This window comes from Typopeltis vanoorti, chromosome 9 (genome assembly GCF_054136105.1).
Source record: "Typopeltis vanoorti isolate ZY-2024b chromosome 9, IOZ_Tvanoo_1.0, whole genome shotgun sequence".
Lineage (NCBI taxonomy): Eukaryota > Metazoa > Arthropoda > Arachnida > Uropygi > Thelyphonidae > Typopeltis > Typopeltis vanoorti.
This window is the reverse complement of record NC_143557.1, coordinates 64,424,297-64,450,730: the sequence shown is the minus strand read 5'-3', so window position 1 is coordinate 64,450,730 and position 26,434 is coordinate 64,424,297. Positions and strand designations below refer to the sequence as shown.

The window sequence follows — 26,434 nt, the reverse complement described above, 5'->3', positions numbered from 1 at the left end:
TGTTATTCTTGGTGTAGTAGGAGGTGATCTGCCTTGGTTATCTGTACTGGAGATCAATCTTAGGTTTGATAATTTTGAAATTCAGAAATACTGCTCTAGATATCAAACATGGTACAAACATGGCATCCACTAAAGGCGTTTGCTAATTTCTGCTGCTGTGGTATCCCAATCTGTTGCCTATAGGCAGAGAGACTCCATTCACTCAATTAAGCCAGAAAATGTGGGAGGGGATAAAGTGGTCTTCTTTGAGAAAACATAGTATGGAGAATGTTCTTGTCCCCAAAGCTCTGTTCTCATAACAGGTTTGCAATTATGTCCAGGATCTTTAAGTAAATTGTACATCTTTCAAAACTAGGTACTGAATTACATCCTGTGGTGATTCATCAGAGCTTCACATTGTTAAAAGTAATTAAAATTGCTTTTAAGAGCATATTTAACTTTACAAGCCAAAATATATTATTATTATTCTATGGCAATCTATGGTCTCTACATAGATTGCCACCTTAAATGGACAAAACATATAGAATACCTACATACCAAACTCCGGATCATTGCAGCAAAACTCTTCCAAGTAAAAGACATTATTCCATCCAACATAAAAAAAACTCCTATATCACGGTATCTGTGAATCCCTACTCAGATATGGTATAACAGTCTATGCAAACACATCAAACAGCCACCTAACAAAATTAGAAACATTACACAGGAAAATTGTGTCAACAGTGATTTGGACACCTTATACGCAACAACCAATATCCGATCAGCACATGGTGACACACAGAATCCTCAGCATTAAAAACCTGAAACACTACATAACATTAACAAGGAATTACTTCAACATCACCTATCGAAACAACAGAGACACATATCTTATAACACGACGTACAACAACAACTCTCTACATCCCTACACCCTTCAACAACTCATACGGTTCTTTTGTGAGATCACATCAGATACCCATTCAACTCAACAACCTACCAAGAAATTTAAAACACATAGATAACTACAGAACATTAAAACACGAACTCTGGAAAATATACCAACAAAGTTAATATACCATTAACACTAATATGCACAACACAAATCACCAGCATCCAATGCCTGCATACCATACATAAACAGTAACATAAAGAGTGAAGGCTAATCCCACTCTTTTCATGAAAGCTAACCCAAGCTTTGAAGTAGGTGGGATTAATTTGCCTCACTCATCTACACGTAATCCTTACAATCAAAGAATGTAGATTATGTAACAAAGTAGTCAGTAAAGTGTATAACAATAATGAAGATACTGATATTAAAAAAAAAAAAATTGTGTATATGTAAATAGGCTGTATAATAATAAGCCATGATATTGATGTTGAAAAAAAAAAGTAATTTACATTTATGTTTTAAAAAATCACTGTACTCTACATTTGTACTGAACAGAAAATGTAATAGTATACTTTATTGTATATATGTAAATACTCTGTATGATGATAAATAAAATGTTATTACAGTTTAAAAAAAATATATTATTATTATACAAAAAATTCTGTAAATCTTCATTGTTAATATTAGAACATGTGTTGTAAATACATAATATAGAGGCAAAATAGTATTATTAAAAATTTTAATTGAAATCCAATGGAGAAAATGTAGCACTTAGTGCTGAATTCTGTAAAATTATAAGTTGCAATGTCACTCAAGATGTTTATTGTATGTGCAAATATTTTAGCAATCAATAAATTATTATTATTGTTATTATTATATGGTTTACTTATATATATATATGTGTGTACTGAGGTTGATTTACTTGGTTGTTAAACATATTTTTTAAAAGAATTGAATGACATAAACCAAGAGTAAAGGGAAAAGGTTTAATGGTATCACACGACTAGTTTCGGCTTTTTACAGCCTTCTTCAGGTGTTTTTATACAAAAAGAAACATTAAACATTGAAGATAAAAACTGAACAGCACAGGAAAGTCACTATACATATTTAACGTGAAAACGTTGTAGTTAACGTATTCAAAGCTGTGCCTTCATTGGCCACATTGTTGGGCGAGTGCGTGCGTATAGCATCTCGTGAGCACCAGTATGTGCTCACGAGATGCTTAAATTATTATTTAAATGTACAGGGTTGAGGATGATTTCTCTAGATTCTACAATTTTTCTCTCCAGTTCGTCATGGCAATGGAAAATGTTGTCAGATCTATCCCATAGTATGACTATGGTTTTATTATATATAATTATATAATAATAACAATTATTATTATATAATATAGAATATGGTTTTATTATATATATAATTTATATAATTTATATATAATATATATAAATATATATATTATCTTATATTATATTATTTATATTATATGGTGTATAAGTTGAACTAAAGTTATAATCAAGCTTCGACACATAAGTAAGTAGTTTTTATCCCAGAAACTCTGGTTTTGAACTCTTACAACTCGAGGGGGCGGGGGCAGGGGGAAATCAATGGTAGAACTCGCCATTTTCAGACAGTATACAGTTTAGGATTTGTGAGTCAGCAATTATCTGCCATACTCAGACTGCCTATTGAGTTCCACAAGTTAGTTAGTTAGTTAGGGATATAGAATTTATTTATTATTTCTGATATATATCTAATTCACTAATGATTGAAGTTTTTGAATTGTAGGAACACAGTTTATCATTAAAATAATGATAATTTATTGCATAAATATATTAATCCAATTCTTATTGGTTTACTCAGATGTACTGAAGCAGTGGAAAAATTGTTGTCCAAGTTCTCCTGTTGTATTAATAATATCAGATCCTGCTTTCATTAACATCTCTGTAAAGGATGCCAGTTGTTTAATTCATTATGATATCCCAGACTTCAGAGTACAGTTTAATGAAAGATTCAACTTGCTATCAGAATATTTTCCTTCCTTAAATACTGAAAGGGTATGTTAAATAATCTTAATTTCATTACAGTTCATTTTAATAAGAAATCTGTGACTGAATCTATTCTTTACTTTTAAGAAGTAAATTTATATCATATTTATTTTTTAAGTAAAATTATTTTGTTGAGTAAATTTATTAGAATTCTGTTAACCTTGCAGTAGTACTGTCAATTGAATAATTGTCTCCTGTTTCTGATGTTACACATTCCAGTTTTTATTTTCCTGAAAATGGTGTATCTGTTCAGATCATAAAACTGCTCTGAACTGGATTTCCAGGAAATAGCATTCTGTTGTAGGGTGTTTAAATAAATTGATAGAGCACCCATGGAGTATGGTTAAACATTAAAATCTGAATTGGTCAAGAATTTTTTTTTTTTAACTATTTGGAAGTTTTTTAATAATTTAAATTGCTGTCTAATGGATAATGGAATGATGCATAAAAATGGAACATTGGATAATGTTCCATTTTTATGCATCAGTGAATAGATTTTGAAATGGATTTATATTAGATTTGGAAAATTAATTTTAGTGTTTTCATAACATTATTAGATTTCAAAATGTTTGTTTCCTTTTGGTTCTTCTTGATTGTGAAAAAAGTATAACAGGTTGGACATCAGTTCTGTGAAAATAATTGTTGAAATAGCATTTTAATCACTTGATCTCTTAACCTGTAATCCCACTGCCTATTTTTGACAACACTGTTTGATGCCAGTTAAAGTGAAATGGTCCAGCTTAACACATGGACTACTCTTGAAAACACAATGAAGTGATAACAGTTGTTGTAGTATTTGAGATGTATAGGTTATCTAAAAAGTTGTGCATAAAATATACTAAACAAACAGATGTTCCCTTCTTTTTTAAGTTTCATATTGCATGTTATTTAACATGCCATATGAAACTTTATTGAAACTATAAGATGGGTCTCTAGGCCATACACAATCAGATGTAATGTGCAGAACTACTTGAATTTCTCTAAACCTATCCATGGCTTGTATCAAAAGGTGGATGGTGGCAGCCGACAGATCTACTGTGGAGGACGGATATAGGCAGAATCCATATTGATTACTGCTCATAAATGAATTGGTGAGCCTCCAGGTAGTGAAGGTTTGACCACTGATGGCTTTCTGCATTAGTTATTATTTTTAAGAGAACTGAGATTGTTGAAACGAATAGTTTTTGTGGATAGGCTGAATGTAGGCACTACTATAGGAACAATCAGTAATGGAATAGCCATTACTGAGATCATACTCCAAAATGAATACAGGGGGTCCTTGACTTTACGGCAGTAATCCCATAAATAATTTAAAAAATAAATTTTGACTTGAAGCAGCGCTGTGTAAAATTCAAACTTGTTTGTGAGCACGCCCATTTATGAATACACCATTACGCGGCGTTTCTTTGGGAGTGGTGGTGTTGCTTGGTTTATATAGCATACATTCTTTGGGTACCTTGTTTTGTTTACATCTGCTCTCTCACTTTTGTGTTTGTGTTTTCTTGTGACTTTTTATCCTTCAATATGGCTCCCAAACATAAGGCAGACTCTTCCGAATGCAGTGTGTCGAAGAAAAGGAAAGTCATTACATTAGAAGTGAAATTAGACATTATTGAAAGGACAAAAAAGGGAGACATGCCATTGAACATTGGCTGCGCGTTGAACTTAAGTCGTACCAGAGTTGGGGCTATTATCAAGGATAAAGTTCGCATCCTTGAACATGTGAAAGGATTGGCGCCCATGAAATCGACTGTGATTACGAAAAAACATAGTAGGCTCATGATTGAGATGGAAAGGCTTCTTGTTCTTTGGCTGGAAGACCAGCATCAACGCCGTATCCCAATTAGCCTCATGTTAATTCAAAAAAAGGCGAAAAGATTGTTTGAGGCATTGAAAGTGAAAGGGGGGAAACGAGTGCAGGTAAATAGTTTAATGCTAGTAAAGGTTGGTTTATGCGGTTTAAGGCTCGGGGCAATTTACACAACCTTAAGGTGCAAGGTGAAGCTGCTAGTGGTGATGATAAAGCAGCTGGTGAGTTTCCCGAGGGGTTGGCTGAGATAATAAGGGAGAAGGCTACAGCGTTTAATGTGGACGAGACAGGCCTATTTTGGAAATGTATGCCTAATTGTACCTATATCGTCAATGAGGAGAAGGCAGCACTAGGCCATAAAGCTGGTAAGAAGAGACTGACTTTGCTTCTTGGGGCTAATGCTGCTGGCGACTTAAAACTGAAGCCCTTGTTGGTCTATCAGGCTGAAAATCCAAGGGCACTAAAGGGCATTTGGAAAGGTCAACTGCCTGTCATCTGGAGGTCCAATAAGAAGGCATGGGTGACACTTCAAATCTTCGAGGACTGGTTTACCCACCTTTTTGTGCCAGAGGTACTGTACAGCCAAGGGTGTGTCCTTTAAGGCATTGTTAGTGCTAGACAATGCCCCTGATCACCCTCCCCACTTGGATGACTTTCACCCTAATGTTAAGGTGGTTTACCTTCCACCAAACACCACAGCCCTTTTGCAGCCTGTGGACCAGGGTATTATTGCTTCCTTTAAGTCCGTTTCTGTTTAACATTGTGATGGAGGTGGTGACTGAGGAGGTGAGTGAAGATGCGCCTTTGACAATGTTGTATGCAGATGAAATCTTGCTGTGTGCAGATTCAAGAGAAGAAGTGGGAACTAAACTGGAAAGATGGAGAAAAGTACTGGAAGAGAGAGGTATAAGACTGAGCAGAAGTAAGACAGAGTATATGTGTTGCATGGTGGGTGGTGGCCAGGAGACAGATCTGGAGCTGGAAGGAAATGTCATCAGGAAGGTGAGGGACTTTAGATACTTAGGTTCAACAGTGGAAGAAGATAGAGGAGCTGAGAAGGAAGTGGGATGCAGGATACAAGCGGGTTGGAGGAACTGGAGGGAGATGGCTGGAGTGTTATGCAATAAGAGGATGCCGATCAATCTGAAAGGCAAAATCTATAGGACAGTAGCAAGGCCAGTTATGATGTATGCTATAGAAACTGTGGCCCTGAGGAAAAATAACATCAGCAGGATGGAAGTAGCAGAGGTGAGAATGCTTAGGTGGATGTGCGGTGTGACCAGAAAGGATCGTCTGAGAAATGACTATGTGAGGGGGACAGTGAAAGTTACGAACTTAGGAGCGAAGATACAGGAGGCAAGGTTGAGATGGTTTGGTCATGTGATGAAGAGGGAGGACGAATATGTGGGAAGACGGGTCATGCAGATGGATGTGCAAGGAAGGAGGAAGTGTGGGCGGCCAAAGAAGAGATGGAGAGAGCTGGTAGAAGAGGACTTGAGGATGAAGAACTTGGACTGGACTTGGATGAAGACAGGAGGATGTGGAGGGGACTTATCATCAACAGTGACCCCACTTAAGTGGGAGAAGCTGCAGAAAAAGAAGAAGGCCTACTTCCTCCACAGGACATTTGCTATGGCTTTCAGGGCAACTGAAAAAGACAGGAACTTAACCCTCAAAGACTTTTGGAAATTGTATAGCATTTATAATGCTATACAAAACATTGAGCATGCTTGGGATGAAGTGAAGCAGACAAATTTGAATGGCGTGTGGAAAAAACCCAGTTTGTGAATGATTTCCATGGCTATGAGGAGACAGTCACAGAGAAGGTTGTTGCCCTGGGGAAGCAGATGAATTTGGAAGTGTAGGCCGAAGATGTCACAGAGCTTCTGGCATCTCATGGGGAGGAGTTGTCAGCAGAAGACCTCATTCAGTTAGAAAAGCAGCTGATTGAGGAGGAGATTCACCACCAAGAGCTTGGCAGAAGGTTTTGCCCTCATTGAGGATGGGCTGGCCAAGTTTGAGGCTGAGGATCCCAACACTGCTAGGTACACAAATGTCTTCTGAGGGGTTATGGATTGCCTGCAGTGTTATAGGGAGATATATGAGGAAAAGAGGATGGTATCATTCCAGACTAGCCTGGAACATTTTTTCACGAAGGTAGAGAGGCCTGCAGCAGGTGCTGGTACCTCAACTGTCTCTTCAGTTGTACCTGCAGTATCTTCTGCAGCCTCTCCTGACTCTCCAGCCTCCTCCTTCAATTAAGTCAGTCTTTCCCTCCTTGCAATGCCCCTTCCAGTGTGCAAGCCAACCACTGGATAAAAGGTAAAGAATTGGTTTCATTTTTTTTTTTTTTTTTTTTTTTTTTTTTTTTTTTTTTTTTTTATAATCACCTGTACAGAATATAAAATTTCATTTGTCATTTTGGGGATTGTTCTCATTTTTATGTTTGTTTTTTTATTACAGTTTCATTTTTGTCATTTTTCTGTACTATACAGTAATTATGTTCTCCCTTTCATTTTCCTATGGCCTAGTTCTGTTTCTTGATATACACGTATGACTTTAGGGTGTTTTAGGTTAGGTAAGTAACTTAGGCTATGGTAATTCTGACTTGCATCGAAAATCGCCTTACGTAGGAACGGATCTCCGACGTAACTCAAGGACCCCCTGTATGTGCATAATTTCCCATGAAGAGAACACAGAAGAAACAGGAAAGCCTCATTGATTAATATTGATCTTCAGACACACCAGTTCAAGATATCAGAGCATACAAAGTATTTGAAGTAAGAAGACTGTTTAGTTTTAAGTAGGATAAAAAGGAACATCATATTGAAAAGAATAATGTTAACAAAAGTGAAATGAAAAATCAAAGTAGAACAGTTTTCAGAAGTGAACTGTAGACTCACCGACATAAATATTATTAGATAATAAGTAAAGAAGTATGAAAACAAGAACCAAACCTTAGAGGAACTCTGGAGTGAGGAGACAAACATGAATTGATTATCTAAGAAACGTGTGGCAGAATTATTGGCAAGAATGACCTCTATAACCTAGGTCTCAGAGGGCACCTTCCTGCATTTATTAAAAACTTTGTCTAGCTTATCTTCCAAATCCGAGTTGGAAGTGTGCTATCTTTGCCATATAATTAATAAGAAGGTTCTGTCTTAAGTTTAGCAACACTCTTTGCTGTCAAAGTTAACTCAATCACTGAACAGCTTCTTCCCACTGCAGGCAGTGCTCTTTATGTTGATGACTTCCCAATTTACTGCTACTCTTTTGACATCGGAGACAACTTCAGCAAACAGTTTTCGTGTTTCTCCATGAGAGAATATTCTTAGAAGAATGTTCCATGTTCCTAGAACTCATCTTTGACAAAGCTTATATTCATTACACACATTCATTATCTAAACGAAAAGTGAGCATTGAATCTCCTTGCATGCTGTCCTCTCTTGAATAGGGTGCAGTCAATCTTTATCATGCACTTATACATTCAAAGCTGGACTGTGGGTCTCGTGTATGGTTTGCTGCAAGACAGAGTAGCCTGAGATATTTGGATTCCATCCATCATCAGGAAAATATGGATAGCTACTGGTGCTTTTTTGTACATCATCCATTCAAAGTCTTTGTCAAGTCAAACGAACCCTGCTCTGTCACTCAGACTGCTCCATCCCATTGGTATGTGTGTTAAAGAGATTATGGAAGTTGTTGACATGAATCTCTCCATGGGAGGTTTATACTCCGTCATGCCATCCTGTCACTATGCCAACCAAGGAAATCTCACACTCCATCATCTGGCTACATGCAGTTAATTAATATGCTCAAAAAAGTATATTTTCTGATTTCTTGCCATCTATACTGATGGTTCAGTGTCTGAGACCTCAGTTTACTCTGTTTCCTGATATTACTATATTCAACCAGTCCCACTTGAGTGCAGTAATTATACAGCAGAATTTTATGCCATTTGGCTTGCACTTGTTAATATAAAAGAAAACTGCTACCAAAAGTGTGCAATTTATACCGACTTGTTGAGTCCTTTACAGGTCATCTCAGTTCCTGTGTATACTCTACATTCATTGCTTTGTGAGGTTCTACAGGTGTTGTACAAATTGAAGGTCACTGATGTTGATATTCAACTGTGCTAGATTCTCAGCCACATTGAAATAAATATAAATGAGACTGCAGATGCAGCTGCAGCTACAATCTCATTTATATTGCATGATATTAAGTCTGAAATTCAGCATTCACAGTCAAATCAATGGAGAAATAGAAGAAATGAAGTCTCTAAAACATTATTATTTACTGAGAACCGACGACCTACATATGTGTCAACAGCACAACATACATCTCACCTTTGGTGGAGTACCAGCTCTTCAGTTGAGAATGGAATGAATTTACTAAAATAAAGAGCCGAAGGCTTCAGTTTGGATGCAAAATTATATAAAATTATATAAGTAAAGTGGATATTAGATCCGGCACTATTTCAAAGCCGAATATAGAAATTCATTTAATTTCATTTAAACCTTTCTTTTAGTGTTACACAGTGATCAGCATTCATTTAAAAGTTTTATAGAATTTACAACCATGTTAAAAAAACTTTTTTTTTATTATCCCGACGTTTCGATCTTCATATCAAGATTATCATCTGGAGCATGCATAAATATACAAGACAAGCTGAGTTACATTATTAACTGTAAGCTAGAGAAACAATGATTTGATCACATGTTATTCTACTGGCATGACCTCTAGTGAAAAAAAAAATTATAAATTACATCAAGCTAAATTCTATTTATGATGTGACAGGATTAAACATTCTTTCTTACAGATGGTTTTCTTTCAGAAACAATGATGTCCTATTTTTAGTTTTTTAGTATTACAATTGTTATTTAAGATACTGGATTTACTACAGTCCTGTTTATAGTTGTTCTTAGTGAGGAAGGTTCCATGGGTCGAATATATGCCTTCCATATGTTTGGGATTTTAAGACCATCATTATCGTTCAGATTGGGGTGGTTGATAATGATCCCACAGGCTTCCTTAAATTTCCGTTCATACCATGTTTTGGTGAGATGTAGGCAGCTAGTGCTTTTACCAGACAATTCTGTGTAAAGTATTCAGGGCATGATCTGAAAGGCCAGCTTCACCATAATTATTATATTTGATGTGTCGTTTATGTTCTTTTTTGTCTGATAGGAATTATGTGTCCTGTTTCTCCTATATATGGTATGTTGCAAGTACAATAAATACGGTATACTTCGGGGTGTGCTAGTGGAGGGAGTGGGTCTTTGGATGAGTTGAGTAGGCTTTTTAATTTTACAGGAGGTTTAAAGGTGGCTTTGAGGTTGTATTTTTGTAGTACTCTGTTTATTTTGTCTGATGTTCCTTTAATAGGGTATGGTTATAGTTTTGCTGTAGTCAGGTTTGTCTTTGTTTTTTATTGAGGTTTTGAGGGGTTTGTAGAGATTTTGTTAATAGTGTTTTGACTGTATGTTTTTTTGAAAAGTATTGCTGATAATTTTAAATTTATTTTTCAGTGCCTGTTCACTGGAACAGATCGTCTGAGCCCTGTTTTCTAGAGTGTTGATGACACCTAGTTTTTGTGTTAGGTGGTGGTAGAAGTTTGTGTATATATTGTCTCGTATGTGTCGGTTTCCGGTAGACAGTGAAGGAAAGATTGCCAGAGGGAATACGTGTGACAAGTGTATCTAGAAACGGAAGTGTGTTATGTTTTTCAATCTCAGTTGTGAACTGTATGCGTTTGTGTTGCTTGTTTAGGTGGCTAAGGAATGTGTCTAGTGTCTGGCAGCCATGAGACCAGATTGCGAAAACATCGTCAACGTATCTAAGCCAGACTTTGGGTTCTAGAGGGGAGGAACCTAAAGCAAGTTGCTCAAAATGTTCCATGTAAAAGTTAGCAATGGGGGGGGGGGAGATAATGGCGAGCCCATGGCTGTGCCTTCTTTTTGTAGGTAGAAGGCATTTTGCCATACGAAATAACCAGAACGTAATACATGCGCAAAGAGCAGCGTGATATCTGGACGGAATTTGTTCTGTAGGAGAAGGATTATGTCATTGATTGAGACATTCGTAAAGAGGGCAGAAATATGACTAATAAATCATCTTTTTCTAATGTAATGTCTTTGATGATGTTTATGAAGTGTGGTGTGGTTTTGATATAGGAGGGGGAATGACCTACAAACTCCTTGAGTGTTGCCGCTAATTTTTTGGCTAAGTGATACATCGGGCTATCAATTCCTTTTCCTTCAACTATAGGTTTTAGCAGTGTGTTTTCTTTGTGAATTTTTGGTAGCTCGTAAATTCTTGAGGAACGCGTGTAGTGCAGAAATAGTTTTTTGACCGTATCTTCAGGCCATGTGGTAATTGACTTAAGTAGAGTCTCTGTTTTGTTTTTTATTCTATTGGTTGGGGTTGTAGTTAACTAATTGGTATGTGTTATTGTTTGAGACCAGCAGATTCATTTTTTCTACATAAGTGATACGGTTTGAAATAACGGTGGCATTTCCTTTATCAGCTCTGATTATTACTAAGTTCGGATTTGTTTTATGTGATTTTATCGCTGATAATTCTTGTTTAGTTATGTTGCTTGTTATTGTTTTGTTATGATTTAAAATGTTGGCAGTTTCTAAGCATATTTTGTCTGCTATGTTATTTGGGATGAATCTTAGGCCTCTTTCAATATTATAAATAAATTCAAGTTTGTTTATCGATTTCGGTGCTATAGCAAAATTTAAACCTTTGTTAAGTATAGAGATTTCGTCTTTGTTTAGAGCGTGGTTAGATAGGTGACTATGTTATTGATACCTGTGGGTGATTGGTGGCTCCTGTTGTTTCTTGCTTCTGGTTGGTTGTTGTTGTTCACTGTGGAGAACTTTGAATATGGCAGCTGGTTTTGTCGTTCTTTTAGTCTTTGAAATTTGGAAATTGAAGTTTTCTTTCTTCGTTTGGAGGATGTGGTTCGCTGTGTTGTCCGTAATCTTTTCTAGGATTATCCAGATATCTTCATTTACATAGCTTGAAAGTTCCATTTTTTCCTTTAGTAGCTGGTTTTGTGTAGTGGCTAGGTTCTTTCTGGTAGCTTGGATCTGCTCTCTGAGTAGTGCTTTCTCCATGCGTTGGTATATTCGTTGAACCTTTGTTGAGGTGAATTTTCTCTTTAGCCTGATGTAATTAGGAGTGATATTGCTGTCCCTACACATTTTAAAAAAGCCAGTCGATTGATCAAATTCGAAATTTGAATCTTCAGCTTACCGTATTGGTTGCATCGCTTATGGGTTGAATCTCCATGAATTATTGTAATCCTTTTTGTGTTACATGGTGATCAGCATTCATTTAAAACTTTTATGGAATTTACAACCGTGTTAAAAAACTTTTATCTTGACGTTTAGATCTTCAAAACAAGATCATCATCTGGAGCATACATTAATATACAAGACAAGCTGAGTTACATTATTAACTGTAAGCTAGAGAAACAATGATTTGATCACATGTTATTCTACTGGCATGACCTCTAGTGAAAAAAAAAAATTATAAATTACATCAAGCTAAATTCTATTTATGATGACAGGATTAAACATTCTTTCTTACAGATGGTTTTCTTTCAGAAACAGTGATGTCCTATTTTTAGTTTTTCAGTATTACAATTGTTATTTAAGATGCTGGTGTTGGATCCTACTTCATCTTAATCTATACTTTGGATCCGACATGATTACTATTACGATATTCTTAACTAATTGATAAGTTGTGAGTTGATTTCTAATTCAAATATAAAGGAAATTTATATTTAAAGACTGCGCCACTTTACATCTGAATTAGTTCAAGAATTGAAGATAAACCAACCCTCAACTATTTCTCCTTAACATATATACTGGCCAAGTATATTTAACTAACTTAATTCACCCGCTTTGGTTCGAATATTTTATGAATGGTGCAGTAAAAGAGATTCAGGCAAAATACAACTTTTGATTAACAAAAACAAACATTTAATTTTATAATCACAAATTATACACTTAAGATCAAAATACTAAATAAGTTATTATAAACACTTCAGCCTTTCTGATAATATTATCATTCAAACTCAGACAATGGTAAATCTGTTATCTCTATTACAGTTTTCTCACAGTTCCTTAAGTTCCAAATACAATAAAATTGCAGTAACACTTCTTCACAAACAAACACTTATAATTTTACACTTCAGTTAATTTTCACCAATAGTTACTGTTAATATAAGGATATTCTAGGATGAAACTCACACATTTCTCTGCAAAGGAATATTAATGGTTGGAATAATCTTACTGATAATCTTCTTTCCTCATAAACTTACACACAAACATTTTTTATAACTGTAAACACTTTGAACAGTATATGGCACTCATTAAATAAATCTAAGTAATAACTGAACTAATTGTCGGTCACTATACACATAAAAAAACGTTCTTGCATGAAGTACTACTGATCACTCATGAAATAAGGCAATACACAATAATTCCTTAACCTGAGGTTTTATATGCACAGCTGTTCATCCTTCCTGCATTCATTTAATTTTTTTAGACACTACATTTTTAAGCACAGCTAACGGTAAACTTCACTTTACAGCTTCTACTATTCGTTAATAACTCTGTGCTTTGCCTCAAGGTTCTGTATGTCCTTGAAAGGTCGGCCCTGAAATTGAATCTCAACTCAAATATCGCTAGTCTATTTAGTAGTCACTCAGCTGTCTTCCGCAGCTATAATTGTTATTCTACAACTTATTAGCTAACTGCTTCTCGACTAGTAGACTTTATTAGCTGCTTGAGTGACTTGCCGACTCGCTATTATCGCACTGTGATTCCCAAATGCCGAATGCTCTGATTCCAACCTAATGCCAATCCTCTCCTTTCTCTCTCTAATCTCTCTCTCTTAATTAATTAATAATTTCAGCATTCATCGCTTATATATCTGTTCTTCCCGCCTAAATTATTCTCGTGATTTTTCTTTCTAAAACTCTTTTCAATAAACCTTCTCCTCACGTGGTGTTCCAAAAACGTGCTCGCTCACTTACATACGTTTCCATGACAACCAAACAAAATATAATAAAATTGTGGTATTGCATAACGTTAAACTTCTACAAATAGGAATAAATAAAGAATATTTATATTTCAATTAATGAGCAGTTAAATTATCAAATACAAGTTCTTATAATATTAACATAGTAATAATTAAAATAGCTTAATAATATTTAATACAGTCTTATCACTATTAATACATATATCTTTGATTAAATAATTAGATATTAGATAAAATTAAAGTAGTTATATGAATATTAAATTATAAACAAGTGATTTACATTATATAATATTTACAAATGTAGCCTTTGCCATGGTGGATTATGTTGGATTCTGAGGAGAGTATTAATATTCTTGTTGAGAGGCTTATACGCTGGTTAAACATGATAACTAATATTTAAGGAATTGACAGCGTATACTAGAAGTATAGATTAAATAAACTTTAATATATACTTTCCGATATTTTGGCGAACGTCACGTTGCCATCTTCTTGGGAACTTACTACAAAGACATGTGCACACAAGTACTAATAACAGCAAATGAGACTGAAGCTAGGAAGCTAGCGTTTCCTAAAGTCCTGATGGTGCCCCCTGGCAGGCTATATTGGTAGTTCTTGGCCTTTGGGCTGAAGTTCTTCTGATAAAAGTTTCCCAAATTTGGGGCAGTTTTATGCATCCAAATTTGTTGAGGTTTGGCATGTTCCTAAGGGCCGAGGCTGATTCCATGAATAGTCTTTCATACTTGAACTTGCTGCGGTGTATTACTGTGGCTTTTTTCCATCTTATTCTGTGGCGAGTATCCAGAGCGTGGTCTGCAAGCCCAGAGTGGCTGTACTGGTGAAATCGGATGTAATCCTTGTGTTCTGAGATTCTGATATTTGCTGTCCTGCCTGTTTGGCCAAGGACAGTTTACAGCTGCAAGGGACCTGGTATACACCAGGTAGGTCTAGGGGAATCAGCCCTATTTCAGTTTACAATGAACTCAGGCTATTTCGTTTGGCAGGAAAAATTCTACAAACAGATAGAGGGGACAGCCATGGGTTCACCACTTTCCCCACCCTTGGCCAACTTCTTCATGGAGATGTTTGAAGAGAAAGCCTTAAACTCAGCCCCACAAAAACCTACCATATGGCTTCGCTACGTTGATGATGTTTTCGCTATTTGGCCACATGGCCCGGATTCACTCCTCTCCTTCCTAACACACTTAAACTACCAACACCCTAGAATCAAATTCACCCTGGAAAAAGAGGAAAACAATAACCTCCCCTTCCTAGACACACTAGTCACCCGCCAACCTGATGGAACCTTGGTTTTCTCAGTTTATAGAAAACCCACCCATACAGGCAGATACATTCACCAACAATCCCCCCCCCCCCCCCCCTCACAACAATATGGAGTTATTAAAACATTATTCAACAGGGCAAAAATAATCTGTTCTAATGATCAAGCCCTAACCACTGAACTAAATCACATCCGTGACACTTTCTCAGCCAACGGCTATCCCTCCCAAAAAATCCAAAAAATACTTAACCCAGTTATCCACAACCCACCACCCCCCTCCCCTTCATAAAAAAGATTACTCTAAATCTATCACTATTCCCTACATCAGAGGCACCTTGGAAAAAATCAATAAAATCCTAAAAAAACATGACTTGACCACTTGTTACAGACCACATAGAAAACTGGCATCCCTTATCTGCTCCACCAAAGACCAACCACTTCCTCTAGACCTACCTGGTGTATACCAGGTCCCTTGCAGCTGTAAACTGTCCTACTTTGGCCAAACAGGCAGGACAGCAAATATCAGAATCTCAGAACACAAGGATTACATCCGATTTCACCAGTACAGCCACTCTGGGCTTGCAGACCACGCTCTGGATACTCGCCACAGAATAAGATGGAAAAAAGCCACAGTAATACAACGCAGCAAGTTCAAGTATGAAAGACTATTCATGGAATCGGCCTCGGCCCTTAGGAACATGCCAAACCTCAACAAATTTGGATGGATAAAACTGCCCCAAATTTGGGAAACTTTTATCAGAAGAACTTCAGCCCAAAGGCCAAGAACTACCAATATAGCCTGCCAGGGGGCACCATCAGGACTTTAGGAAACGCTAGCTTCCTAGCTTCAGTCTCATTTGCTGTTATTAGTACTTGTGTGCACGTGTCTTTGTAGTAAGTTCCCAAGAAGATGGCAACGTGACGTTCGCCAAAATATCGGAAAGTATATATTAAAGTTTATTTAATCTATACTTCTAGTATACGCTGTCAATTCCTTAAATATTAGTTATCGAGAGTATTAATAATTTAAATTTCTCTTCATTCAGAATCCAACAAAGGCTTACTCTTCCTCTGAAAAATTTTTCTTTAAAGAAAAATTTTTCACACTAGGTCTTTTGATAGAGGAATCAGACTGCTCATTTCCTTTTTGAACTCTTAAACAATTCCTAGTTTGAATTAAATCTAAATTGCTTTCATATTTTATACATTTCTTTCTTTCTGTACTTGCTCTTGTATCTTTGCTGCTCTTAAAATAAGGAAACAATTGTTTTCTAAGCCTATAGTGTGGTAATCTTCTTTCAGGATAGAAACTCTGTTCCTTGTCACTAATATCCAACCTAAGTTGTCTTCCATCTTGGTAATTCATTCTTTTAGTCTTCCTTCTGAGATCACTCAAACCCTTGTAATTCTTTCCTCTTCTTATATTTTCAGTTCTGATATGTAAAGCAGATATCTTAGTAAAATTAATTTTAACTGGCATTTGATTCTCCGCACAAATTTCTTGCACAGAATCAGACACTTGAAGTCTTGATGTCAAGTCAGTGTCAAGTTGTGTTACAGGCTGATCAAGTATAGTAGAGCTTGAATCAGTATCTTTCACAGTTGGTTTATCTACAGATGATTGTGCTTTATTAGGTCGTTCTTCTTCATTAGATACAAAAAATCTTCTTGTTAGTTGCTTTGTTCTTGTGCATGCAGACTTAATGTTTCTTTTAACTTGTATCCTTCTGTTTCTTAAGGATATTTCACCTCTGGAAAAGTCACAAGAGAAGTGATGTTTCTCCATAAAATTTGTCCTAATATTATGTGAGTGTTCAAGCTAGGAGAGAAAGGAACTATAAGTAGATCTTGATATATACACAGGTTGATGTCTGGTATATAAATTTTTGTGCGAACTTTCTCATATGCTGTAGAGTTCGAATTAGAGAGAGTGGTAATCTTCACAGGTCTCCTTAAATTGGTAACATTTTTCCATAATTTATCTCTTAATTTTAGGAAATAATGTTTACTGATGGTTGAGGCATTACAACCTGTGTCAAAGAGAATGTTACATTTATGACTTTTGACGCATCCTGTAATCCTCATCATTGATTCTCTTGATCTAGGGAAATTTTGAGACTTATTATATGCTCTGTGAGAACTATGTCCAAAACTAGAGTTCCATCTGCTGTCAGTGTAGTTTCTTTTATTAAAGTAGCAATTCCTAGCAATGTGACCAATCTTGTTGCAATTAAAACACTTAAGAGGATCTCCACCATCTGTGAGAATTTTTCTCCTTGTCTGAGGTTGAGAATCAATGGGAATTTGCTGTCTAACATTCTCCAGGGCTTCCACCACTCTATCCAATTTAGTCAAAATTGGTTTATTTTGCCTCTCAACTTCCAGTTTGACTACTTTGCTAACATTCTGCTGCGGGATTGAAGTTCTCTTGAAATCCTATAGTTATTTCTGTCAATTTTTTCATTACTTCATCTAACTTATTCTTCATTGGCTGTTGCAATTTTTCTACCTCCTGGTGAACAAAGTCTTGTACTTCCTTGAATAACTTCTTGTTGGTTTGCTCATTTGTCTCAGACATGCAGTTATAATTAATAGAATAGAGGGGGGTCTCCAAACTATGGCCTGCAGGTCAGATGTGGCCTGCGATATGATTTTATCTGGTCCACCAATTGGACTAATTTTTCAATAAGAATCCACAAAAAAAAAAAAAAAAAAAAAAAAAAAAAAAAAAAAAAACACGGGGTGTTGATAGATTTCAAATGCATTAATTAAAATTGTGTTCAAAATATATTCCCGAATAGCAAAAAGTAACCGTAATCCAAGTTACGGTCTTTCTGACTATAAAAGGTCGGTTAAAATGGACTGGCGAAGAAAAAAATTTTAAAGAATTCAAAACAAAATAAAAAAGTTACATCCAAATAAACTTTTTTATCAACAAAAAAAATTTGTGTTGCACGAAATAAGAACACTTAAAAAAGTTGGTAAACACACGGTTAAAATGAACTAACGAGCAAAAAACAAAATTTCCCAATCTGTATTCATTGACAAAAAACTCGAAGTTATACGAGTTTTTTGAAGCACTTCAAAAGTTTTTTGAAGTTCTTCAACCCGAGTTTAATAAGATTTTAGAACCCGAGTTTAATAAGATTTTAAAAACACAAACACGGTTACATCATTCACATTAATGGTTTTATTATAATTTGTGATAAAAATATGAGAATTTGCTGATAGTGTTCGCTGTCATTAATATACGATAATTTAATCTTACAAACTCTGTAATCAGTTTTTATCTGCTTTCAATAAAACTTATATATCTAGTTCCAGAGTTGTTGTTTTTTTTTTACTACGACCCGCTGAACAGTGCTGAAGTACCCAATGTGGCCCTCACGGCGAAAAGTTTGGAGACCACTGTTCATAAATAACTACAGTAATTAATGTACTCGTTCTGTCACTAAATCTTGTGGCTTCTTCTGAGTTTAAAAAAAAATGTAATGCCAACAGTTTAAATTAAAACATTCATAAGAAAAGCTATATGGGAACCGTTTCAATATAAAATCTAGAACCATGCAGAATGTGGGACGTGGTGTGAGTCAGCTTTTATTTGGCATTGTTGGTTGAAAAGTTGAAGTCTGATATATGAAAGGATCTGATAAGCGATTTTCAAAAATGTGACACAGACGATGATTCTTTGGTTCCTATAGGATTTATTGGTATAATGGCACTTATTTTTACCTCCTTTTTGACAGAAGGATCTTCTAAGGAAGAACTAGAGGAATTTTTTGTATGATTAAGAGGACAGCTAACAAACTACATGTTGGTAATGTCTAAACAGCAGAGTACAAAATGAAATGACAAACAAAAATGTATTGCAAAAATTTGGAGAAAAAGTTAAGGCTAATAATAATAATGGCAAGTAGCTACTGGATTTCTGTTAGTAATTAGTAATCCAATTAGTAATCTTAGTAATGGCTAGCTATTACAAAGACCATATTCCCAAGTAAAGATGTGCATAAATTCATATGGAGAGTAAGTACACTCAAGAAATAAGAAAAGTTTTATTTATCAGCAAGTCTTAAGACTGTGATATTGCTGATAGTGAAAATTTCACACTCATTTAGAACACTAAAGTATATAAGGAATTTTAAATAAAATGAAGTGATCACTTGACTTCTGAGCAGGATAAAAATAAATGTTTGTTGAAAAGAAAAATATGTACAAAAGGTTTAAAAAAGAATCAAAGGCAAGCAACTTTCAAGGGTAATTGTTAGACTACATACAAATATTACTGGAGAAAAAATGACTCAGAAACAAACTGTGTGAATGTTCCTTGCTAGTAATTCAGCAAGAACCTGCAGAAAATTATAAGAAAAGTGTTTCCAAGTAGTAGATATAGTAGTCATGTGAAGACTTTGGTGATAAGATAGAAGATATGTGGTCTGGAGTAATTACTTTTATTAAAGGCGTGTATTTAAATAAGCAGATGACAGAACAGTAGTAGAAATATTCAAGAAAAAGGTGGGCAGAGATACATATCATTACTTGGGTAGAAAATGCCATTGAAAACTTAAAAATGAAAAGACAGTTGAATTAGGTGATATTTGAACAGGAAATGCTCAAATATATAGGCATAAGGATTTTATACTGATTGCATTGCATAATTCAAAAAGCCTAATCAGAAGATCAAAGTATGTAGACAGGTAATCTGAGAGCTTACTCTGTCTGTATTGGCTTAAAGTAAAGATTTCAAAGTACCTATCTATAAAAAGAAAAGTAAATCTGAATGTGAGAATTACAGAAAAGTGATCTAATGACTATTCCAGAAACATTTCTGCAAATATACAGTCTTTCTCACTTTACAAGTAGGGGTCATAGCAGAAGCGTTCACGTCGCAACCCCTGTTGGCTTGTTTACAAACTGTGAATTCTGCTACCAGCGATCTACAGTATAGCATAGTGCAACAGTCTTCTATAGTTTTCTACAGTTTTATAGTGTGACTATCATCTTCTTTAGCAGAGACACAATGACTAAAAATGAACCAACCCTGACAATCGTCTCACACAATACAGAAGGCCTCTCCTCTGTAAAAGAAGATCTTATTGCAAAAATCTGTAAAGAACAAAAATGTGATATTTTATGTCTACAGGAGACACACAAAGGACCATAACAAGTCAGACCTAAAATTGCTGGAATGAAGCTCATAAAAGAAATACCACATTAATAAAAGTATGAGAGTGCACTCCTAACCCGGCAGGAGCTCCAGGTTACAGGATGCCTAATCACAAACCAAAATAACATAGAAAGATCTAGATAACATCAGTGTTTTCTCAGTATATAAACCACCTAGTATAACCTTTGCTTTTCAAATGTCCCAGTACTTAGCACAAAGGAAATGTGCTATTATAGTTCGCCCACTGTTTGTAGGTCCCTGCTTCGCGTCTTTCCAAGAATAGTCGATTCATGCTGAAGGGGAGACAGAAATGAAGGACGTTCAAATTGGTCGCCAACACGCGAAATCACGTGCTTTATAGGTAAAATTTTCCAACTGTTATACAAGCAACATAGTTAACTGCAATAATCATAAATGAGAAGTTAATTTTCCGACTCGTAATAATAAACAACTCATCCCACTATAAGGATTGATTACCCTATTATCGGAATGGATTCTCCTTTTTCTGAGATGCGCAGAAGTGTCAAAGGATCTCTAATCGGTGGGCAAACTATATTATAGGTGACTTTAACAGTCATAGCCCACAGTGGGGTTATAGTGAAACAAATGAGGATGGAGAGTTAGTTGAACAGTGGGTTGAAAGTAATCAAATGAATCTTATACACAATCCTAAACAGCCATCATCATTTGATAGTGGAAGATAGAAAAGAGATTATAACCCAGACCTTGGATTTGTTAGTAACAGAATAGCTAATCTGTGCACTAAACAGGTACTTGCACCAATCCCAAGTCACAACATAGACCAATAATGCTACAAGTTTTCCCACCAGTCCGACTTAAGGAGATCCCACTTAGAAGACACTTTAATTTTAAAAAAGCTAACTGGGAACAGTTCTCAAGAGAATTAGACATAAACCTGACCTACATTTCATCCAGACCAGAAAATTATGGAAAGTTCATTAAAACTATTAGATGGTCTGCTACCAGGTACATCCCAAGAGGTTGTAGAACATGTTACATTCTAGGTTTTACGAGCACAATGTGAAAATATATGAAAGATATTGTGACCTATATGATAAAGATCTAATATGAAACAGTAACAGGAAAGCCTGGCTTTTACTCGAAAAATTATCTGGTGACCCCACAACAACAGCAACCGAAGTTAATATAAATGCAAACCAAATTGCAACTTGGCTATCTCTGAATGGTAATCCAAGTACTGAAGGGAAAATACCTAAAGATTATATTACAAAAGTTAGGGATTCAGAAAATAATCTCTTTGAAGCACCATTTACTAAAGAGGAACTAGAAAATTCCCTAAAAGCCTTAAAACCAGGAAAAGCTGCCAGTATACATGATATCAGAAACGAGATACTACGGAATCTGGGAGAAAAGGCAACAGAGTGGTTGTTAGAATTTTTCAACTTTTGTTGGAAATTTGCTGAAATACCCAGCATATGGAAGCAAACGAAAGTAATACCTATCCTGAAACTGGGTAAACCTGTTGAGGATCCAGAGAGCAACAGGCCTATAGCTCTCCTATGCACAACACTGAAGCTGTACGAGAGGTTAATCTTGAACAGACTAAGTCCAGAAATAGAGAAAGTGCTGATAAAAGAACAGGCAGGATTTAGACTAAGAAGATCATGCACTGGACAAGTATTAAACTTAACAGTTTATTGAGGACGGCTTTGAAAGGGGGGGTTAGCAACAGGAGCTGTATTTATAGATTTGACAGCAGTATATGACACACTAAATCTTAGAAAGCTTATAGTCAAAATTTACAGCATGACAAACAGCTATCGGTCGCTGCTGTTCAGCAGGAGATTTCTTTGTTGATTTTCAAGGAAAAAAAGAGCAGATGGCATATCCAGAAACATGGTCTACCTCAGGAAGTGTGCTATATCCCCTCTTCTTCAATATATATATTAATGACCAACCTATAAACCCACAGTCAAGAACTTTCTTATATGCAGATGACCGCAATAGCTTATCAAGCAAAATCCTTTGATGACATTGAGAAGCAGCTCACACAAGAGCTAGAAACCTTACAGTTTACCATAAGGAAAACCAACTGAAACCAAATCCCAGTAAAACCCAAATATGTCTTTTCCATCTCAATAATAGGGAGGCAAGGAGAGAGTTGAATATAGAATAGAATGGAATGGTTCAAATACAACTTACTTATTAATTACTGACCATTTACGAAAAACAAAGCTACATTAGAGCTACCAGTTTTGCCAGCAAACTGTCTGGCTTTTTCAAGGCATTTACGGAGACATGAAAACTAGTAAATGCAAATTGAAAGGAACATAAAAAACGTTGTAAACCAACTAGTAGCTAAGGTTACATGTTCACGTGACAGAGAGGACTTATTGTTCTGGTAAAAAAAAAAAAAAAGAAAGAAAAAGAAACTGGTAGGCTCTAATGTAGTTCCATTTTTCGTAAATGGTCAGTAGTTAATAAATAAGTTGTATTTGAATTATATAAATGACCAAATATGTTTAGTTTAGAATAGAATGGTGTGAAATTGGTCAATTATCCAAATTCAACCTACCTAGGTGTGACACTAGATAGGACCCTAAATTATAAGCGACGCATAGAGAAGGCCGCTAAAACTCAAACACGTAATAATATTCTGCACCAATTAACATCATCTCGGTGTGGTGCAAATCCACAAATACTGCACACCTCTGCACTGGTACTCTGCTTTTCGACAGCCGAGTATGCTAGCCCTGTTTGGGAAAGATCATCACATGTCAAAATTATTGATAAGGTTCTTAATGAAACATGTCGGCACATTGCCGGCTGCCTTAAGCCTACAAAAATTGACCATCTATACTCACTGTCTGGTATTGCACCTCCTCACATCAGAAGGACTACACAGAGTAGATATGAGCGGAAACAACAGCTAAATGATGAACGGCATCCTTTGTATGGACATGTTGCAGTGCATAAGAGGCTAAGATCAAGGAAAAGTTTTATTCACTCAGTGGAACCATTGGTTGATTCCATAAAAGCTACAAGGTTAACAGTATGGCAAGAACAATCTCCAGATTCTCTGAACTTAAACAAATCTCTTCCTTCCAGCTTACATCCTGACTGGCAAAAATGGAAGGCATTTAATAGACTTCGTTCTGAAATGGGCAGATCAAAGCAGAATATGGCCAGGTGGGGCTATACAGACAATGACAGCTGCTAGTGTGGTGAAACATAAACCATGGATCATCTTCTTCAATGCTGCCTAATAGCCATTAATAATATATGTACCCGAGAAGGTTTAATGCAGTGTAATGAAACAGCTTTAAAGTATATTAATCACCTACATTTCAATCACCTACATTGGATGAGTGAAATTTGATATTTTATGTTTTTGTGTAATATTTTATACAAGTGGTATTTTTGTCTTACGTTACAAATGTTTGCAGCTGTTAATGTTGCAAACCAGTTGAAGATTGAGGAATGCCTGACATCACTGGTCTGCTTCAAGCACACAGTGGAGAGCTCAGAAATGAAGACTTCCTTGAAATGGAAAAATATGAAGAAGCTGAGTAAGAAGAGGATATAACAACTGAAACCTATGTTCACTCCTTCACTTTCAAGGGGCTTGATGAAGCGTTTCAACACATGATAAAAGCAGTAGTGTTTTGTTAGAAATTTGAAAATACTTGTGCAATACAAAAATACAAAAAAAAAGCATTGTTTTTTTGGATCTGAGTGAGTTCGAGGGAAGATTGGATTTGTATAAGAGGGATGGCTTACACCTGAATATGTTTGGTATCAGGGGTCTTCAAAAACTGATAACTGGTATGAGACCTAATACAGAGAGTGAGGGAAACTAAATTATAAAAGAAGGAATGGTGAGAATACGAGTGTAAGAGCAACAGTGTTATATGACTGTTAATATAACAGTGTTAATGACAGGAATGGGCTTTATCATGGAAATGTTGACTAGGAGAGAACACTTTCAACTTTGTGTTCGTCTGGTTTGGACTCGTCAAATGTGTGCAAAGTTGTCTACACGTATAAGGCACTAGAGAAGAATAGAGATCTGCAAGTGGTCCAACTGTATCATGCAGACTGCAGACAACAGTATACAAAAGAACATGTATTAGATTATTATGTCTGTACACGAATGCTAGGAGTATCAGAAACAAAAGGGTATAGTTTGTTGCCTTGGTCAATATGTTGGGACTGCAGATTGTAGGCATTAGTGAGACTTGGCTGTTAGAATCAGACATGCTAACTGGTAATGAGTGTAAAGGGTACAGTATTTTAAGGAAGGATAGAGAGGATAGGAGAGGAGGGCGTGTTGCTAATGATATTGGATGACTTGAATCCAGTTAAGAGTTGAGACCTATGATTGTAGTACTACTACTAATAGTATTTCCTGTGGCTGTGAGTTTGAAGCCATCTGGTGTGAGGTGGAATCTAACAAGATCAATTACATAGTGGGGTGTTGTTACAGACCTGGTAGATCAGTCGCTAGCAATGAAGAAATGCATCACCAAACAGAAAAGATGAGCACGAAAAGAGTAATCATAATGGGAGACTTTAATTATCCAAATATTGATTGGGTAGCAGTAGAATCTCATGAGAAGAATGAAAATGAATTTATTTAGCTGTTGCGAGACAACTTCTTCAAGTGGCATGTGACAGAAGGAACTCGAGGTCAAAAAGTGTTAGATTTGATTATAGTGTCAGAGTGCGTTTCAGTTAAAGACAACTATTCTGTCTCTGGTTGGTGACAGTGATCATGCAGTACTCACTTGGGAAGTGACTAAGTTTATGAATGTTTCGTTCAGAAAAGGTTTCATGCTGAAGTACAAAGCAGAAAATTATGACCAACTGAGGAGTACACTGAGTTCAGTGGAATGGAATTGGTTGCTGGATGGGAAGAATATCGACAGTGCATGGGAAGCATTTAAACAATACTTAAATGATGTGATATCAGAATGTGTCCTGAGAGTTCGAAGAATAAATAGGGCAGGAGACAAATGGATGTGTAATCTTATTTAGCAAGAGATTCGTAAGAAAAGGATGATGTGGAGGGAATACTGTGTGTATAAGGATGAAGTCTGCTATGAAAATTATAAGCAGCAGGCTAGATAGTCACAACTGTTGTAAGAAAAGCAAAGTCTGAGTATTTAAAAAAACTGGCTCTGCATGCTAAAGACAATCCACAAGAATGAAATGAAAGAAAAACCCTTCTAAACACAGATGCGTGAGGGTAACAGATGCAGAAGAGGTTGTTCAACTAATGAGTGCCCATTTTGTTAAAAGCTATCAACCTGGTGTACGTGACATTGAGCTCACTGCTACCTATTCACTTGATGAAGAAACTCGTTTATGGGGACAAGGTGTTAGAGCTGTTGGACAAACTGAATAAGAATTCATTAATGGGGACTGATGGGATATCTGCATGTGTGCTAAAAGAGTGTCCAGCTGAACTGACTATTCCTTTGACTAGGCTGTTTAATATGAGTCTCAGAACAGGGAAGATTCTGCAGGAATGGAAAGAATGTATGGTTATTCCATTGCACAAGGATGGTGCAAAGACCGATGTATCCAACTGTCGAACAATTAGTATATCAGGAGTGGTGGTGAAGAATTTGGAAAAATTAGTTAGGGCTTGCATTCAGAAATGGGTTGACAGTGAATCTGTACTTTGCAATGAGCAACATGGGTTTACTAAGGAAATGTCATGTTTTTGCAACTTGCTCACATTCTATAACAATGTTACCATTGAACTAGACAAGGGGAATAGATACACCATGATACTTTTGGATTTTGTTAATGCTTTTCACAGAATACAGCATGGAGAATATGGGTTTGGATTATAGAATATTAGTGTGAACTATCTGTCAGTCAGCCATCCTATATGAGGTTGGCTGACTGACGGACATCAAAAAGTGGTATATGGACAATGTAAGTCTGCAAGATTTAAGGTAACCAGTGTGTACCATAAAGTTGGTCCAATGTTATTCAATCTGCACATGATATTTGGAAGATTTTGACAAGCGACATACAGCTATTTTCTGATGATGCAAAGATAGGAAGGGTAATCGGGAATGCTGCTAATATGCAGTACTTGCAGAATGATTTGAATATACTGGAATTTTGGACATGGGAAAATGGATGTCAGTTAATGTAAAGTCATGCACTTTGGTGTGATTAGATATCCAATATCACATTATATTGGTAAG

General features: G+C 36.0%; 1 protein-coding gene across 1 annotated transcript in view; it reads left to right on the top strand.

Moving 5' to 3' along the window:
• Positions 1 to 26,434, top strand: part of LOC150103097 (putative ATP-dependent RNA helicase TDRD12) — a 623,943-nt gene that overhangs the window by 363,410 nt on the left and 234,099 nt on the right. The window contains exon 16 of the mRNA XM_090397898.1: positions 2,731 to 2,924. Coding sequence (XP_090254024.1) covers positions 2,731 to 2,924 — 194 coding nt within the window. The remainder of the gene's footprint in view (positions 1 to 2,730; positions 2,925 to 26,434) is intronic.